Consider the following 19,853-nt stretch of genomic DNA (forward strand, 5'->3'; position numbering starts at 1 on the left):
TTTTTGGTGATTTTTTTAATGATACTGCCTGTAAGGGAAATTCATTTCGTTGTCTCAAATTGAGACAGTGACAATAAATTTGAATACAATACAATACAATACAATACAACTACTTCCTCTGGCAGCTCATTCCTATGTGAAAAAAATTGCCTCTCAGATTAAATCATTCCCCCCTCACTTTAAACCTCTGTCCTCCTTGATTCCCCTCCTCTGGGTAAAATACTCTGTGCATTTACCCTATCTATTCCTCTCATGATCTGAAACACCTCTCGAAGATCACACCTCAATTTCCTGCACTCCAAGGATTAAAATCCTAGCCTACTCAACCTCTCCCTACAGGTCAGGCCCTCGAGTCCTGGCAACATCCTTGCAAACCTTTTCCAACTTAACACCAACGTTCCTGTAAAAGGATGAGCAAGATGAAAACAATACTCTAAAAGTGGCCTCAGTAATGTCTTGTACAATTTAGTTCCCCATTTTTCTTGTCCAATATCTCTACCTTGCCTTTTCTTTTGATCAATTGTAAATTAATCTCGTCCGAGATTACCAAAACAGACTACTTAGGCAATATCTCAATTATGTTTCTTGTTCCCACTAGAAACATCATCTGTCCTTTCATTCCACAGATGCTGCTTGACCCACAGAGTTCCTCCAGCACTTTGTGTTTTTGCTCAACATTCCGCCATCTGCAGTTTCTAGGGAACGATTTAATAGGAATCCGAGGGGCAATTTTTTAATATCCCAAATCAGCTCCACTATTCTTTCAGAGAAACAAGGAACTGCAGATGCTGATTTACGAGGAAAAAGTGCTGGAGTAACGCAACAGGTCACACGGCATCTGTGGAGGACATGGATGTGATGTTAGGTGTCAGGACTCTTCTTCAGACTGATTGGAAATGGAAAGGGGGGGGGGGAGAAAGTTGGAAAAGAGGCAAGGGTGGGATAAATCCTGGCAGGTGATAGGTGGATACAGGTGAGGGGGATTCGTTGAGTAAATGGGTGGACAAGGGCTGGAGCTGAAGAGCGGCACAGCGGTAGAGTTGCTGCCTTACAGTGCCAGAGACCCAGGTTCGATTCTGACTGCGGGTGATGTCTGTACTGAGTTTAGATGTTCTCCCAGCGACTGCGTGGGTTTTCTCCAGATGCTCCGATTTCCTCTCACACACAAAAACGTGCAGGTTTGTAGGTTAATTGGATGCTGTAAATTGTAAATTGTCCCTTGTGTGTAGGATAATGCTAGTATATGAGGTGATCTCTGGTCGGCATGGGCTCGGTGGGCCGAAGGGCCTGTTTCTAAGCTGTATCTCGAAAGTCTAAAGTAAAATGTAAAATGAGGCAAAAAGGTGTCAAATAAGGAGAGAAGTGGAAGTTATATAATTGGGTTCCTCTTCATCTTTTCTCATACTATTTCTTTGTCTTGTTTTGATTTTTAAATGCCTGTAGTTTTGTCTTCTACACAAGACATTTGTCATAGATTTCCTTTCTCTGTTTTATTCTGATCTCTACTTCCTTCGTCATTCAGAAGCTTGGACTTTGGATGTCCCACCTGTTACCCTGGAGGGCACATGCTTGGCGTGGATCATGTGTTGACCTTGAAGGCATGTCTTAGCTCACCAATGTCACAGCATACATACTTGTAAAGTGGAAGAAATACAAAATGCTTGAAATTGAGACTGGGGCAATAAATCACATTGTGGTTTTGAAAAATCTTTTCGAACTCATTTTGTGACATCCGAAAATTTCAATTGAATTACTACCTCGTAACTCACCATTCCTGTCAGAACAGTCCAATGTTTGTTTGTGGAAATTAAAAGAGATCTAACGTAGAATTGGTTAAGAGTGGAAGTGATGGAAAGCTCAAAACATTTTTTGTCCATTAGATTTCCAACATTTTTAACCTGCTGAAAACAGAGCAATAATGATATTTTGTATCTGTATAGTTTAATTTAAGCATTCTTTGCTCTGATTGGCTCTAGCCTAAGTGAGGGGAGAGTTAGAAGTGTGTCAGAGGGGGGAAAACAGTTGAAAAGGAGAGGCAAAGCACAAGCAGATTTAAGTCAGAGCTCCCGTGGATTTTGAAGAAACAGGGACAAAGAGAAGCAGGAAAAAGCACTGATTGGCTCTAGCCCGAGTGGGGGGAGAGTTAGAAGTGAGTCAGAGGGGAAAAACAGTTGAAAACTGAGGATTTTGGTTTGTAAATTGGTAAATTAGGCAATTTATCAGTCAATATACGCAAGACGGCTCTTAGGGAGCGGCCTTGTGAGGGAAGTGCCCTGTGAGAAAAGTGCGAGTCTTTGGCTCGAGAGTCTTCGGCGAGGAGGCTGAGGAGAGGAGGCTACGCAAAACGCTGGAGAGGGAGAGACGATAGAAGGAGATGTCAACAAGCTGATTCAGTGTGATGCTTGCAGTATGTGGGAGGTCAAGGACACCGCTGGTGCCTCTGGCTGCTACAAATATGAGAAGTGCATCCAGGTACAGCTCCTGAAGGACCGTGTTGGGGAACTGGAGAAGCAAGTGGATGACCTCAGGTTCGTCCGAGAAACTGAGTCGTTCCTCGACAAGTCCTACAGTAAGATTGTTACACCTAAGGTACTGGAAGCGGGAAGATGGGTGACGGTGAGAAAGGGAGGGAAACATGGAATGGAAAAGTCCCCGGGTGTTGTACCTCTTGTGAACAGGTTCATCCACTTAGGAGCTGATGGGACAGAAGACGTTATCACACTGAGCGGCAGACTGGCTTACGAAGCAAAAAGGGCTGTTGAGCCAAAACCAAAGAGGCAACGCCGAGGTAGTTGGAGGCTCCATTGTGAGAGGTACGGACGGGGATTTCTGCAGGAACAGATGGGATTCGAGGATGGTGTGCTGCCTTCCTGGTGCCAGGATCCAGGATGTCACAGACAGAGTGCAGGAAATCCTTAAGGGTGAAGGTGTACATCCGGAAGTGGTAGTGCATGTCGGCACAAATGATGTCGGAAAGAAGGGGATGAATATTCTGCAGCGTGACTTTAGAGAGCTCGGAAAAATGCTGAAAAGCAGGACCTCCAGGGTGGTTATCTCCGGTTTGCTTCCAGTTCCTCGTGCTGGCGAGAGCAGGAACACGGAGATAAGGGACCTGAATGTGTGGCTGAGGGACTGGTGCAGGGAGCAGGGATTTAGATTCTTAGACCACTGGGATCTGTTTTGGAGTAAGGGGGAACTGTACAAAAGGGACGGATTGCATCTTAACAGGTGTGGGACCAGCATTCTGGCAGGCAGGTTTGCCACTGCTACACGGGTGGTTTTAAACTGAATAAGGGGGGTGGGGTGTCAAATGGGATAGTCGAGGATGGAGTTAAAGGGAAAGAGAGTAAAGGGATAGTTAATGACCCCAGAATTAACGGGAAAGGAAGCTCACAAAGGGATAGGAGAGTATGGCCAAGTGTAATAGGGATCGATGTGAAAGGTGAGATGCGTAAGGAATTAAAAGTATTGTATATGAATGCGCGAAGTATAAGAAGTAAAGTAGATGAGCTTGAGGCTCAGTTAGAGGTTGGTAGATATGACATTGTGGGGATTACTGAGACGTGGCTGCAGGAGGATCGGGCCTGGGAACTTAATATTCAGGGTTATACATCCTATAGAAAGGACAGGCAGGTGGGCAGAGGAGGGGGGTAGCTCTGCTGGTGAGGGATGGAATTCAGTCCCTTGCGAGGGAAGACATAGGGACTGACGAGGTAGAGTCACTGTAGATTGAGTTGAGGAATTGTAAAGGCAAGAAGACACTAATTGGTGTTATCTACAGACCCCCAAATAGTAGCCCGGATGTAGGGTGTAAGTTGCAGCAGGAGTTAAAACTGGCATGTAACAAAGGTAATGCTACTGTGGTGATGGGGGATTTCAATATGCAGGTAGACTGGGGAAATCAGGTTGGTTCAGGACCCCAAGAAAGAGAGTTTGTAGAATGCCTCCGAGATGGATTCTTAGAGCAGCTTGTAATGGAACCGACCAGTGAAACCAGGGGCCACAGTCTTAGAATAAAGGGGAGGTCATTTAAGACTGAGGTGAGAAAAAACTTTTTCACCCAGAGAGTTGTGAATTTATGGAATTCCCTGCCACAGAAGGCAGTGGAGGCCAAGTCACTGGATGGATTTAAGAGAGAGTTAGATAGTGTTCTAGGAGCTAGTGCAGTTCAAGTGATATGGAGAGAAGGCAGGCACGGGTTATTGATAGGGGACGATCAGCGGTGCTGGCTCGAAGGGAAAATGGCCTCTTCCTGCACCCATTTTCTATGTTTCTATGTTTGTATGTGCAGCTCATGATTTTATTAAGCATACTTGGCTCACTTTGTGTCATGATGTCAACCGTGGCCTTATCACTGGAGGTCAGTGGGATGAAATCTCTGGCATGGCTCAGATGGTTGCAGCTGTTGTGGCAAAATGTTGACACCTGGGCCACAAATTATTGTGTTGGTCTATTTGTAGTGATTTCCAAAACGCTATACATCATCCCCTGAAACATGACCTTCACTAGATTCCTGGTCACAAAGTCATGTGACCTCTTGGATCTGCACCACCATTGAATAAGGTTATGGTTGAAGTGAAGAGCATATCAGCCGTAACCTAGCTATAGGGCCATGGTGGACATCATGACCCAAAGTGAGGCAAGTATGCCTTTAAAAATAAATCATGACATCTCCACCTCGCTGCGTGTTCCCCATAACATTTGACTCATTCATGGACATGTACATCTGTCTTAGCATTGATTACTGTCAGTAATTCCGCCTCAATGGGTCTTTTCAGAAGAGGGCGGCACTATGGTGCAATGGTAGAGTTGCTGCCTTACAGCATCAGAGACACGGGTTCGATCCTGACTATGGGTGCTGTCTATTGGGAGTTTGTACGTTCTCCCTGTGACTGCGTGGATTTCCTCTGGGCGCTCCGGTTTCCTCCCACACTCTAAAGACGTACAGGGGTGCAGGTTAATTGGCTTCAATAAATTATAAAATTGTCCTTAGTGTGGAGGATAATGTACTGATCACTGGTTGGTGTGGACTAGGTGGGCCAAAGGGCCTGTTTCTGCACTGTATCTCTAAAGAATGTCAAACATTCAGAACAATCTGAAAAAAGAAATTTTACCTCAAACTTGTTTATTCTGACACTTTGCCCGGAGTTCTATATTCACTCATTAGAGAAATCATTAGCTTAGCATTTTTCCTGTTTAGCATCCTCAGACTGCATATTTCCCTAAAATTACCTCTCATTGTTCTAGCTTCTTAGATCACTATATAAAATTAAAAAAACCTTATCTTATTCAAATTGCGAATCTGTGATTTGCTCTAACCATGGATCTAACTTTATACATTTACAAATATGTATTTCTCCATATAATGGTAAAGTTCAATGGATTATAACTAAACACAAATTAATGTTTCCTCTCACTATCCCTGGCCATTGAGGGCAATTGAAATTAATTTACTGTCTCCTCCAAATAAAATAAGTAAACTCAACACACTCCAGAAACCAAATGTAAGATCACCTAGAGTCATCTGGAGAACCTATGAATTGATCTAATGAAAAAAAAATGGAATTAAAAATGTTAGATAAACAATGCAAAAAGAAAGAGATTGCCTTAGTTATCAGCAGATATTTGAAAACATGTCTTGAATTGTGTTAAAGCTGAAAGTAGATGATCAGATTAAAATGCAAGTGAAATGAGTGCAAGAATCAAGTCTATTTTCTATAATTGGTCACATATCCAGCAGTCTTCAGATGCAAATTGACGTACAAAATTCTTAAGGGGTTGGACAGGCTAGATGCAGGAAGATTGTTCCCGATGTTGGGGAAGTCCAGAACAAGGGGTCACAGTTTAAGGATAAAGGGGAAATCTTTTAGGACTGAGATGAGAAAAACATTTTTTACACAGAGAGTGGTGAATCTCTGGAATTCTCTGCCACAGAATGTAGTTGAGGCCAGTTCATTGGCTATATTTAAGAGGGAGTTAGATGTGGTCCTTGTGGCTAAAGGGATTTATGGAGAGAAAGCAGGTACAGGATACTGAGTTGGATGATCAGCCATGATCATATTGAATCATATTGAATGGTGGTGCAGGCTCGAAGGGCCGAATGACCTACTCCTGCACCTATTTCTCCAGCTTTTTTTTCTATCTACTTCTATGTTTCTATTAGCTGCCCAGATAGCTCTATGGTCAATTTTCCTCCTTAAACAAATGAAGGTAAATACGTGATCAGGTGAAACAATGAGGAACAAATTCTGATCGAACAATGAAATAACAAAATAAATTTAAGGATAATGAATTGTTAGATCTTCCGGTTGGTAATGATAAACACATATATGGTGAACACGAGGAATAAGAAATGGAAGTTATGCCATAAAACAACTGTTGTAAATCAAATTGTCATCATGATTCATAACTTGTGCTGAAACACACATCCTTTATACTGCAATTAAAACTCCTCATTGCCACCTCTTAGACTCTTGCAAAAGTTTAAACTATTGACTGCCACCTTTGAAAATATGCATAGTTTGGATATTTATCTTGTAATCTGTGATTTTACTGATAACATATACGCAAATAGTAATACCAATTCATTAGAACATTTTTTTTTAATGTTAAAACATGTTTCTTTATGTTGTACATTGATCAGACTGAAGTTTTGAGTATTCTCGTGCTAATGGCTTATGTTCATTTTACTGAATATCAGTTCATTTTACTAAATATATATAACCATATATGGTTTATCTGATCTGTTTGGAAAGCATGCAAAACAAAGCGTTTCACTGTTACTCTGTACATGTGACAATAATAAGAAATCTAAATCTAAACTTAATGCTTTTGAGAAGAACATTCGAATGCTGTATAGAATCAGAGCTTAAAATGTGTTATAGACCCATACTTAGATTGATTCTTCATAATTGAGTTTTTTCATGCCGAGCCCCTTCTTCAATCTGAAGAAGGGTCTCGACCAGAAACGACATCCATTCCTTCTCTCCAGAAATGCTGCCTGTCCCGCTGAGTTACTCCAACATTTGTGCCTAATATATACACACACACGCACACGCACACGCACACGCACACACACGCACACACACACACACACACACACGTACAATAGCTGGAGAAAAGAGATTTAAAAGCATATTGACATTACGATTGTACATCCTATCCCTCCGAATACTCTCTAGTAATTTTCCAACTACAGATAGCAGTAGATCTTCTCTTAGAAGAGCAAGCAAAGAAATACAATTTTAAGCATTCTTGCTGCGTGGAAAAAGATTTGGGAATGTTTTGAGTAATGTGAGTCAGGATGTCTGTAGTTTTTTTTTTAAATGTCACAAATGTAAACTACAGAGTCTGTGGAACACCTGTGTAGAATATATTCTGAAACAATTTCCTGCAATTTTGCAGCCAGAACATTAATAAGAATTGCACATTCTTTTCCTGTTTTACAATCTGAAATAGTAGTGTGAGCAATAAAATGTGACTTCAAGTTTCAAAGATATTTATATCTGGTAATTCTAAAATTCACTATCTGCAATTGATGCACCAAGTAGTTTGAAAAATCACATCTATACTATTTATTCTTGCCAAAAAAAACCCAACAGATTTGTAAACATTTTCCCTCTTTCACATTAGGTGTAATTTAACTAGATTACAAGCAGCTATGCTTGTTTGTCTTACCCGCAGTCCAGTGTAGTCAGCCCTTTTAATTATAGTGTTGATCAGTGTGAGACTGTGTATTTAGCTACATTTCTAAACCTACCTGTTCAAAAGTCCCTCATTGACCTTAAGTTCTCTGCGAAATTCAAACTGTTTTCATCACCAACTTATTAAACCCTCCAGTGTCTAAACCAGTCATTATACAATGGAGCATTACAAAATCATTGACAATTATCTGATAACATGATTATAAGTGCTCTAATACTTTGCTTTTATTGGCAATCGGAGGTTTTCTCAAAAGTCATTGGATCTTTGGATTGGTAAGTTAAATAAATAGTGAAGGGTTATAGTTGGAGAAAGGGCTAATAACAGCAGAAATTTGTGATTTTAGGTTTTAAGTATATTGATTTATTAAGCATTCACTTTATAGAATATATTTTCTTTTCAAAAGTGATAAAACTGGTTAATACATTTTTTCTACACGGTGAATTTTTTTTTCGGATACGTTTAAATTATTTGTATCTTTCTTGAGATGAGAAAAACATTTTTCAAACATTTTTCACACACAGAGTGGAAAATCTCTGGAATTCTCTGCCACAGAAGGTAGTTGAGGCCAGTTCATTGGCTATATTTAAGAGGGAGTTAGATGTGGCCCTTGTGGCTGAAGGGATCAGGGGGGTATGGAGAGAAGGCAGGTACAGGATACTGAGTTGGATGATCAGCCATGATCATATTGAATGGCGGTGCAGGCTCGAAGGGCCGAATGGCCTACTCCTGCACCAAATTTCTACGTTTCTATGTTTGCTATTTATTTGGATTATTTTGGCGAGTATTAGAAGAGTCCATTTGAAACCTTTTATAATGGTTTGCTAATGATGTTGTATTAATCCGTTATATTTGTTTAATAAGCACAACATTACGAGCTAGATTAACAACATTAATAGACTCCAGGTATGCAAAACTAAAAGTTCCACGATCAAACTTTTTAAAGAAAACTGTTGAATAACAGTGTACACTGGACAACATTCAGTGAATTTGACACAGATGGAAGATTGTTACTGTTTATCATACCTTAGTAGTTGCAAAACAATTATTTATAACATTCAAGCTTTTCAAGACATTTAGGCGACATTACGACAAAAGGTCATTTTAATTCAAGTGAAACTGCAGCAGAAAATGATAGAGAAATATCCATTCATATTTCTTGAATTAGTGGCCACTTTTCATGACATTATTAGTTCTAAAAGAAAAGACACAAAGTGGTCGAGTAACTCAAAGGGTCAGACTTTGTGGACAGTGTGTTCAGGCAACGTTTCATGTCAGGACCAGTCTTCAGGCTGAGTCTCCCATCTTCAGTCTGAAGAACGATCCTAAGATAAAATATCCCCAGAGATGCTGCTTGACCCACTGAGTTACTCCAGCATGTTGTGTCTGCTTTTATAAACTAGCATCTGCAGTCTTTTATGTCTATATTACTAATTCTCTTTCTCTTTCACAAGAACTAACAGAAATAATTCTAACAAGGCTTCATTGTGGCTTACCCAATATCAGCTCCTTTCTAATAATTGAAACAGCTAAACTCCCATCAATGAAACAGAACAACAGTAAGTTTTATATAATTCCAATTGAATTAATATTCAAAAACTGAAGGTTTTCATGAATTTGAAAGTATTTTCTTTGGAAAGGGTGCAGAGGAGGTTTACCAAAATGATGCCTGGATTAAAGCTGCAAGGAGAGGCTGAACTTGGATTGTTTTGTCTGGAACATCAAAGGCTGAGGGGAGACCTGATAGAAGTGTATAAAATTCCGAGAGGCATAGATAAGGTAGACAGTCAGAACCTTTTTAGTCTTTTCAGTATGGAAATATTAAATACTAAATGGCACAGCTTTAAAGGTGAGAGGGGCAAAGTTTTGAGGAAGATAAGTTACTGAAATTAAGCTTGCAGGTACAGCAGGCAGTGAAGAAAGTTAATGGCATGTAGGCCCTCATAGAGAGAGGATTTGAGTAGAGGAGCAATGGGTCCCACTGCAGTTGTACAGGGCCCTGGTGAGACTGCAGCTGGAGCATTGTGTGCAGTTTTGGTCCCCTAATTTGAGGAAGGACATTCTTGCCATTGAGGGAGTGCAGCGCAGGTTCACCAGGTTAATACCCGGGATGGCGGGACTGACATCTGATGAAAGAATGGATCGACTGGGCTTATATTCACTGGAATTTAGAAGGATGAGAGGGTATCTGACAGAAACATATAAAATTCTTAAGTGATTGGACCGGCTAGACGCAGGAAAAAAGTTCCCCATGTTGGGGGAGTCCAGAACAGGGGTCACAGTTTAAGAATAAGGGGCAGGCCAATTAGGACTGAGATAAGGAAAATGTTTTCAGCCAGAGAGTTGTGAATATGAGGAATTCTCTGCCACAGAAGGCAGTGGAAACCAATTCACTGGATGTATTCAAGAGAGAGTTAGATATAGCTCTTAGGGTTAACGGAATCAAGGGATATGGGGAGAAAGCAGGAATGGGGTAGTGATTCTGGATGTGTAAGAATGAATGAATGAATGTATGAATACGTTTATTGGCCAAGGATTCACATACAAGGAATTTGCCTTTGTGCTCCGCACACAAGTGACAACGACATACAGTGACAGAAGGAACTGCAGATGCTGGTTTAAACTGAAGATAGACACAGAATGCTGGAGTAACTCAGCGGGTCCAGGCAGCATCTCTGGAGAGAAGGAATGGGTGACGTTTCGGGTCGACCCTTCTTCCAGCTGGTTAAACGAGAGATATAGGTGGTGGATGTGGAGAGATAAAGAACAATGAATGAAAGATATGTAAATGAAAATGAAAAGGTAGTGTGACTTGGGTGGGGGAGGGATAGAGGGAGAGAGAATGCTGGGGCTACCAGAAGTGAGAAAAATCAATATTCATATCACTGGGCTGTAAGCTGCCCAAATGAAATATAAGATGCTGTTCCTCCAACTTGCATTTAGCCTCACTCTGACAATGGAGGAGACTGAGGACAGAAAGGTCAGTGTGGGAATGGGAAGGAGAATTAACATGTCCAACAACAGGGAGATTCTGGATGATCAGCCACGATCGTATTGAATGGCGGTGCTGGCTTGAAGGGCCGAATGGCCTACTCCTGCACCTACTTTCTATGTTTCTATGAGATGTGCGGGGAACGTTTTTGTACGGAGAGGTTGGTGAGTGACTGGAACACGTTGCCGAGAGTGATGGTGGAGGCAGATACGATTGTGGCATTTTGGAGAGTTTTGGATCAGCCCATGGATGTGCAGGGGATGGAGGGGCATGGATCAGATGCAGGCAGATAAGAGTTGGTCATAGCATCATATTTGGCACAGACAACTAAACTGTGCTCTCCTGTTCTCTGAATAATCCTTATTCTGAATTTTCTTTCCATTTTAGCCATGGTTCCTTTCAATAAAAAGAAGAAATTCAAATACAATTAAAGAACTAGTCATTTCTAATGCCAGGAAATGCTGACTACCGGCTGGTAGGCTGTGACACATGCCTTGTTTGTTTAAGATGTCATTTTTGGGGGATTGGACAAGCAGGTGTAATTACCGTATAGCCCTGATTAATCAGAAGTGTAAAAGCAAGCTTTCTTCAATATACCTTGCAGCATTCCTTCCAACTTGGAGCATGGAATAAAGGGCAGCAAGATAATACTCTAAATCCCATGTTTACCTTTTGAAAGAACAAAAAGAGTTTGACAAAAGGTAAGGCATGAGGAGTCGTTTCAAAGAGCCAACATTGTTTTCAGAGGCGTTAGAGCAGTTTGTTAGGAGATTAAAATGCGGCTTTGAGCAGTGTGTGTGTGTGAGGCTGTCTTTGTGTTGGGGATGATCCTGTTGAATGTAACTTCTGTGTGCATTTACTGGTGTATACACCTGGGTTGTGCGAATGTTTTGATCTGCCAGTCCTTCTCAATCATACCGCTAAAGCCAAGAATCCATTCACACCTTTGTCCTTCTGCGTTGCCAGCTTTTGTTTATTTTCCTTGTCCTGTCACATGTGCCCCTAAAGAACTTCTCCTCAAAAGCATTCTGGCCCAAAATGATGGGCTAAAGTTTCTGCAAACAAGGGAGATTTGACCAGCGGAAGCTGCGCTTGGAAGGCAGACAAAAGGAAAATAATCTACCTGCCAGGTGAGAGGCCAGCCTCTCGTCACATACCTTTACACGCCTTTCTGTGAGAGACGGGCTTTGTCATGTCCCGGTAGTAGCCTTCCTTGCAGTAGTGGCAGTGGCGGCCCGCTGTGTTGTGACGACAGTTCAGACACACTCCTCCGCTCTTGCGGCCAGACAGTTTGAAGAGCTCCATGTTAAAACGGCAACGCCGGGCGTGAAGGTTGCAATTGCAAGCTGAAAAACAACGCACATCAACACATAAGAATCAGAGGGCATATAGTTTTAGTGTGAGGGGGAAGATTTAATAGGAACCTGAGCGGCAATATCATCCTACAAAAGCTGCCAGAGGAGGTAGTTGAGGCAAGTACTATGACAATATTTGAAAGATATTTGGACTAGTACATGGATAGGATAGATTTAGAGGGATATGAGTTTGTGGAGATCTGAGGAATGTATAATAACAGTGATAATCGCACGTCAGTACAGTGTGTTTAGCATCAGCTGCTACAAGGTGGCTGGTCTCAAGATTGCTGCCTCGTTAGCAGTGGACCATGAGCTTCAACAATTGTCTGTCGAGTCTTGCCAAGCAAGATCACAAGGAATAGGAGTATCATGGCTGAGTTAATCTATCTGAGTCCACTGACTTGGCCTCCACAGCCTTCTGCAATTCCACAGATCACAAGGAAATAGGAGTATCATGGTCAATTGAGTTACCCCTGGAGGTCCCTCCTTCTGCAGCCATACATTACCCCAAATTCTCCTGCATAATTCTCCCCATAACCTCCATCACACACCTGTACTAATCAAGAATCTATCTATCTCTGCCTTCAAAATATCCACTGACTTGGCCTCCACAGCCTTCTGTGGCAAAGCATTCCACAGATTCACCACCCTCCGATGAAAGAAATTCCTCCTCGTCTCCTTCGTATAAGAACGTCCTTTAATGCAGAGACGAGAGGCCCTTGGAACAAAGAGTCAGAATATGTTTTAGCTTCTTTAAATTTACGAGTCTTTTCAGTTGCTCAAAGTTGCTATGTACCCAAAACGCAACACATAGGTACTGAAAAATTGAATCATCAAATATATGACAATTTGCAGGATGACAGGTTGGACTTAATCATCCAAATCTGTCTGTCCAGTATTCTCCAAGGATCTCGCCTTACATCAATACCTTTCAATGTACAGCTTAACAACAATGTACAGCTATGACAGACACGGTATCAACAAGCAGTGACCTGCCTATCTTCACAACAGCAGGTGGAGACACTTTCTAATCTTGTTGCCAAAACTCTTCTGAACAACGTAAGATCAATTGGGTAAGATCAGTGTATGCTCCAGGTTGGAGGGCCAGAATTGTATTCAGCCAGGCACCCACAAAAGTAAAAAGGAGAGAACAGACAAAGTGAATCAGATAGTACACTTGCAGATTTTTATTTTAAAGGGCCTTTATCTCTGGAGTTAAATGGAGACATAGGATCTGTATCTTGAACAAAGCACAAAGTGATGCAAGATCTCATCCCACTTCAGGAGTAACATAGATGGGTCATCTTGGTCGGCATGGACAAGTTGGGCCAAAGGACCTGTTTCTCTGCTGTATGGCTCTATGATTCCATGACTCTAATTGAAATATTGCAGCATTTAGATTAAAAAAGTTAAGGGAGAAAATAAAAATCACTTTTTATCATGAGTGTTAAGTGTGTGTGTATGTGTGTGCGTATTTTAGTTTAATTTAGTTTAGAGATACAGCATGGAAACAGACCCTTTGGCCCACCAAGTCTACACCGACCAGTGATCCACGTACACTAACACTATCCTACACATTAGGGAGAATTTACAGAAGCCAATTAACCTACAAATCCGCATGACTTGGGAGTGTGGGAGGAAACGGGAGCACCCCGAGAAAACCTACACGGTCACAGCGAGAATTTACAAACTGTGCACGATTAGCACCCATAGTCAGGATCGAACCCAGGTTTCTGGTGCTGTGCCACCCTGTTCCAACAGCTGGAGTATCTGATGTCCGTCATGCACACTTCCGAGCATCTGATTCCATTATGGAACTGACATATGGAGATGTGCACACCGATCAACAACACTCTTGCAGGTGTTTAATGCTGGGGACCAAAAAGCAAGTCTATACCCTCTCTCAACAGGCACTTGCTTGATCCCATCTCTAATATTTGTAATATATAGAACTCTGCATTAATTGCTCCCGAAAAATCTCAAAAGTTGCTTGGAAATTGATCACGGGCTAATATGTGCCACAGTGCAAATTAGTATTCTCTCCAAATACATTCCATTGATTTCAATCAAATGAGTTTGAAAGGGAGAGTACATTGCCGACAATACCAATTTAGTAGTAGCAAAGTAGCAGTTTTGGTCAATTGAACTGTAAAATGTACATTTCACAAAGATTTAAGTGTTAACCGCCAAGCTGGATTTACTATCACGACTGTTATAAGAAAGAAAAGCTTAATTTCACTTTGAATTTGTTCCTGTGAAACTTACATCAAGTATCATGCCTCTAGCCGTATTGAATTTCCTGTTTAACAAACTCAAGGTCTTTTGACATTTCCTTGTAAGATATTGTTGCTTTTAAACGCAATCATTGGTGCTCATATTAAATCAATTTAATTATGGATGGCATGATGGTGCAGCGCTAGAGTTGCTGCCTTACAGCGCCAGAGACCGGTTCGATCCTGATTATGGATACCGTCTATATGGAGTTTGTACATTCTCCCTGTGACTGTATGGTTTTTCTCTGGGTGCTGCGGTTTCCCCCCACGCTCCAAAGACGTACAGGTTTGTAGGTTAATTGGCTTCAGTAAAGATTTTGAATTGTCCGTAGTGTGTAGGATAGTGCTAGTGTGTGGGAATTTCTGGTCGGCATGGGCTCGGCAGGCCAAAGGGCCTGTTTCCACGCTGTAGCTCTAAACTAAACTAACCCAAACTAAAGCCAAGAATGACATTTAGCAATAGAGTATCTTATCAAAGACGATATACAATTTGTGGAAAGCAAGGAAAACCAGAGGCATCCTACAAGTAGTTGCGCAAATGTGTTACATTGGGTCTTGCATAATTGCAGCAGATTACTGCCTGAGTAACAGACTTCCCTCCAGTCGCTCCAGTGCTGACTTGCAATGCCTCAACGGTCATCGGATAGCCAAGGTTTTCCTGGGAAATAAAACTCCTTTCAACGTGGAATTTTGAAAGCTGTCACAATTGAACGAAGATCAGAATCTGAGGCACTCCAAAGATCTCCTCCCCCAATGTGGGTCCACAAATTCAATCAGAGCATTCCTGCTAGTTTCCAGATGAACGAGACTAATTCAGAAGTCAGATATATAAAAGAAGATAAGACACAAAAAGCTCAACTCATCAGGTCAGGCAGCATCTCTGGAGAAACGGAATAGGTGACGTTTCGGGTTGAGACCCTTCTTCAGAGTCTGACCTGCTGAGTTACTCCCGCTTTTTGTGTCTATCTTCGGTTTTAACCAGCATCTGCAGTTCCTTCCTACACAGTCAAATTATATAAGCTCTTCCTGAATTCAAGGATTGGAAAAGAAAGAATGAATTAATAAAAAATATCTTTCTGGGTGGTGGACAACACAGAGCTGCTGGTAGAGCTGCTCCTCACAACACCAGAGACCTGGGTTTGATTTTGACCTCAGGTGCTGTCTGTGTGGAGTTTGCACGTTCTCCCTGTAACAACATGAGTTTCCTTCGGGTGCTCTGGTCTCCCTCCCACATTCCGAAGATGTGCGGCTTTGTAGGTTAATTGACCACGAGTGTGCAGGGAGTGGATGAGAAAATGGGATAGATGAAAAGTGTGAGCGATGGGTCAACGACCTGTTTCCATGCTGTATCGCACAACATAAATAAACTAAACTAAACTGTAGGGATCCATCGCAAGACAATCAATTACAAATTCAGGCAATTATAGAGCCCGAGGGTTATACAGCATGGAAACATGCCCTTTGGCCCAACTTGCCTATGCTGACCAACCTACATTAGTCCCACTGCCCACGGTTGGCCCATATTGCTCTAAACCTTTCCTCTCCATGTATCTGTCCAAATATCTATTAAATGTTGTTATAAAATCTGCCTCAACCACCTCCTTTTAGTTTTATGAAGAGCGCGGAAACAGGCCCTTTGGTCCACAGAGTCTGCACCGACCAGCGACCCCCACACACTAACACTATACACACACTCGGGACAATTTACAATCATACCAAGGCAATTAACCTACAAACCGGTACATTTTTGGAGTGTGGTTGGAAACCAGAGCTCCCGGAGAAAACCCACGCAGATTACGGGGAAAACGTACATAGTCTGCACAGACAACACCTGTGGTCAGTATCGAACATGTATCTCGGGCGCTGTAAGGCGGCAACTCTACCGCTGCACTATCGTGCTGCCTGGCAGCTCATTCCATGTACCCACCATCCTGGTGTGTAAACGTTTTGACCCCCTAGGGTTGCTATTAAATGTTTTCCCCCCTCACTTCAAACCAACACAAATTGAAACTATTTGTAGTAGAATAGAATAAATCCCACATTTCTAATGATAGACAATTATTCTCTGAGGGTACAGACCTCAGTAAAGGTCTATAAGTAAACTTGCTTGCACTGAGATTCAACATTTAGTTCCAGACAGCCCCTCATGACCCACAGCACATTTGATGCCATTTTAGTGAGCAAAGGATCCAATAATTTAATTTCAAAACTGCAGTAGACGACGATGATTTAATTCAAATCCACCTAATGCTGCCTTTATACCGCAGAGCTGTTATCCAATGCACCATTGCATTGTGACTGTGGAACCCCTTTGGGATCTGTCTGATGATATTAATTTACGTTGGTCTCAGGAGACAGCAGGGGCAAAGCAGCAATGAGACTGACGGCTTTTTCTCAGGATTTCCAGCCATACCATTCGTATAGTGTAGATTGGTAGAAAGTTACATGAGCTGGAATCTTAAAATGTTGATAGAAGCCTTATCAAGTCAGACTGCATAATACTCAAGGTCGGGCCATTAAAGAACGTCTTTGTCATGAAGCAACATTATAATAAAGATATTTCAATATTTTCAGTTTTTTTAAATTCTCCCATGCAACGAGACAGTAATTTGACACCTTCTAGTACTTTGCGGCAATGGTGGAAGCAATTGAATTTATGTTGGATCAATAATTGTGAACAGAATTTAATCAGGCAAGTAGATGGGTTAATTGGAAAGTGTAACCCCGACTGGACTTCAAAGGCGGTACAATAGTAGAGCTGCTGCCTCATATCGCCAGAGACCTGGGTTTGATCCAGACTTTGGGCGCTGTCTGGGGAGAGCTCGTACATTCTCCCTGTGACTAATTGACTTTTCTCTGGGTCCTTCAGGTTCCTCCCACATCCCAAAGATGTGCAGGTTTGTACGTTAATTTGCTTCTGTAAATTCCCCCAAGTGTGTAGGATGAAAAAGTGGGAATAACATAGAACTAGCGTGAATGGGTGATCGATGGTCAACATGGATTTGATGGGCCGAAGGGCCTATTACCACACTGCATGTCTTAACTAAGGTAAATGCACAGTGTCTTTTACCTAGAGTAGGGTAGTCAAGATCTGGAGGATATAGGATTAAGGTGAGAGGGGAAAGAACCTGGGAGGCAACTTTTTCCACATAAAAGGTGGTGGGTATATGGAATGAGCTACCAGAGGCGGTGGTTGAGGCAAGTACGAAAACAACATTTAACAAACACTTAGACAGGTACATGGACTGGAAAGGTTTAGAGGGATTTGAGCTAGTTGGCAGATGGGACTAGTGTATATGGGACATCTTGGGTTGGTGTGGGCAAGTTGGACTGAAGGACCTGTTTACATGCCATATGTCTCTATAGCTAAACAGCTCCAATGCAAAAGTCACCCATCCTTTTTCTCCAGAGATGCTGCCTGACCCGCTGAATTGCTCCAGCATGTTGTGCCTATATAAACTCAGAAAAGGCAGGAGAGAGAGAGATATATACATTTCCATCTAACTCCGAATACTCTGATTAACTGCAAAGATAAATCCTGTGAAATTCTCAGTGAGAACACACTCAAAGAAGATAGACACAAAAAACTGGAGTAACCCAGCGGGACAGGCATCATTTCAGGAGAGAAGGAATGAGTGACATTTTGGGTCGAGACCCTCTTGACCTGAAACGTCACCCATTCCTTCTCTCCTGAGATGCAGCCTGTCCCACTGAGCTACTCCAGCTTTTTGAGTCTATCTTTGGTTTAAACCAAAATCTGCTGTTCCTTCTTACACACACTCAGAGAAGGTGTGATGCTTGTATGTCATAGATACATAAACAATAGGTACAGGAGTAGGCCATTCGGCCCTTCAAGCCAGAACCGCCATTCAATATGATCACGGCTGATCATCCACAATTAGTACCCCGTTCCTGCCTTCTCCCCATACCCCTTGATTCTGCTAGCCCCAAGAGCTCTATCTAACTTTCTTTTGAATGTATCCAGTGAATCGGCCTCCACTGCCTTCTGACGCAGAGAATTCCACAAATTCACAACTCTCTGTGTGAAAATGTTTTTCCTCATCTCAGTTCTAAATTGCCTACCCCTTATTCTTAAACTGTGGCCCTGGGTTCTGGACTCCCCCAACACGTTTCCTGCATCTAGCATGACCAATTCCTTAATAATTTTACATGTTTCTATAAGATGCCCTCTCATCCTTCTAAATTCCAGTGATTACAAGCCCAGTCGCTCCATTCTTTCATCATACGCTGCACTCCCTCAATAGAAATAATGTCCTTCCTCAAATTAGGAGACCAAAACTGCTCCAGGTGTTGTCTCACCAGAGCCCTGTACGACTGCAGGAGGACCTCTTTGCTCCTATACTCAACTCCTCTCTTTATGAAGGCCAACATGCTTTCTTCGCTGCCTGTTGTACGTGTATGCTTACTTTCAGTGACTGATGTACCAGAACACCAACGTCTCTTTGTACTTCCCCTTTTCCTAACCTGTCACTATTCAGATAATAATCAGCCTTCCCGTTCTTGCCTCCAAAGTGTCCACATTTATCCACATTATACTGCATCTGCCATGCATCTGCCCACACACCCAACCTATCCAGGTCACTCTGCATCCTCATAGCATCCTCTTCACAGTTCACACTGCCATCCAGCTTTTGTGTCATCTGCAAATTTGCTAATGTTACTTATAATTCCTTCATCTAAATCATTAATGGATATTGTAAATAGCAACGTTCCCAGCACCGAGCCTTGAGGCACCCCACTAGTCACTGCCTGCCATTCTGAATGGGACCCGTTAATCCCTACTCTTGGTTTCCTGTCTGCCAACCAATTTTCTATCTATGTCAATACCCTACCCTCAATACCATGTGCTCTCATTTTGCCCACTAATATTCTGTGTGGGACCTTATCAAAGGCTTTCTGAAAGTCCAGGTACACTACATCCACTGGCTCTCCCTTGTCCATTTTACTTGTTACATCCTCAAAAAAATCCAGAAGATTAGTCAAGCATGATTTCCCCTTCGTAAATCCATGCTGTCTTGGACTGATCCTGTTACTGCTATCCAAATGCGCAGCTATTACATCTTTGATAATCAACTCCAGCATCTCCCCCACCACCGATATCAGGCTAACTAGTCTATAATTCCCTGCTCTCTCTCTCCCCCTCCTTCCTTGGAAAGCAGGATAACATTAGCTACCCTCCAATCCACAGGAACTGATCCAGAATCTATACAACATTGGGAAATGATCACCAATGCATCCACGATTTCTAGAGCCACCTTCTTGAGTACCCTGGGATGCAGAACCATCAGGCCCTGGGGATTTATCAGCCTTCAGTCCCATCAGTCTACCCAACACAATTTCCTGACAAATGTGAATTTCCTTCAGTTCCTCTGTCACCCAAGGTCCTCTGTCCCCTAGTACATCTGGGAGATTTTTTGTCCTCCTTAGTGAAGACAGAATCAAAGTACCTTTTCAACTCGTCTGCCATTTCCTTGTTCCCCATAATAAATTTGTTACCTGTTTCTGTCTTCA

At 42.1% G+C, this 19,853-nt stretch overlaps 1 protein-coding gene across 4 annotated transcripts in view; it reads right to left on the bottom strand.

The window, feature by feature from the left end:
• The window catches only part of ntn1a (netrin 1a), a 230,546-nt gene that overhangs the window by 121,763 nt on the left and 88,930 nt on the right, over positions 1 to 19,853 (bottom strand). For all 4 annotated transcript variants that reach the window (XM_055654207.1, XM_055654205.1, XM_055654206.1 and 1 more), the window contains exon 3: positions 11,851 to 12,039. In XM_055654207.1, coding sequence (XP_055510182.1) covers positions 11,851 to 12,039 — 189 coding nt within the window. The remainder of the gene's footprint in view (positions 1 to 11,850; positions 12,040 to 19,853) is intronic.

Source organism: Leucoraja erinacea, chromosome 23 (assembly GCF_028641065.1).
Source record: "Leucoraja erinacea ecotype New England chromosome 23, Leri_hhj_1, whole genome shotgun sequence".
Lineage (NCBI taxonomy): Eukaryota > Metazoa > Chordata > Chondrichthyes > Rajiformes > Rajidae > Leucoraja > Leucoraja erinaceus.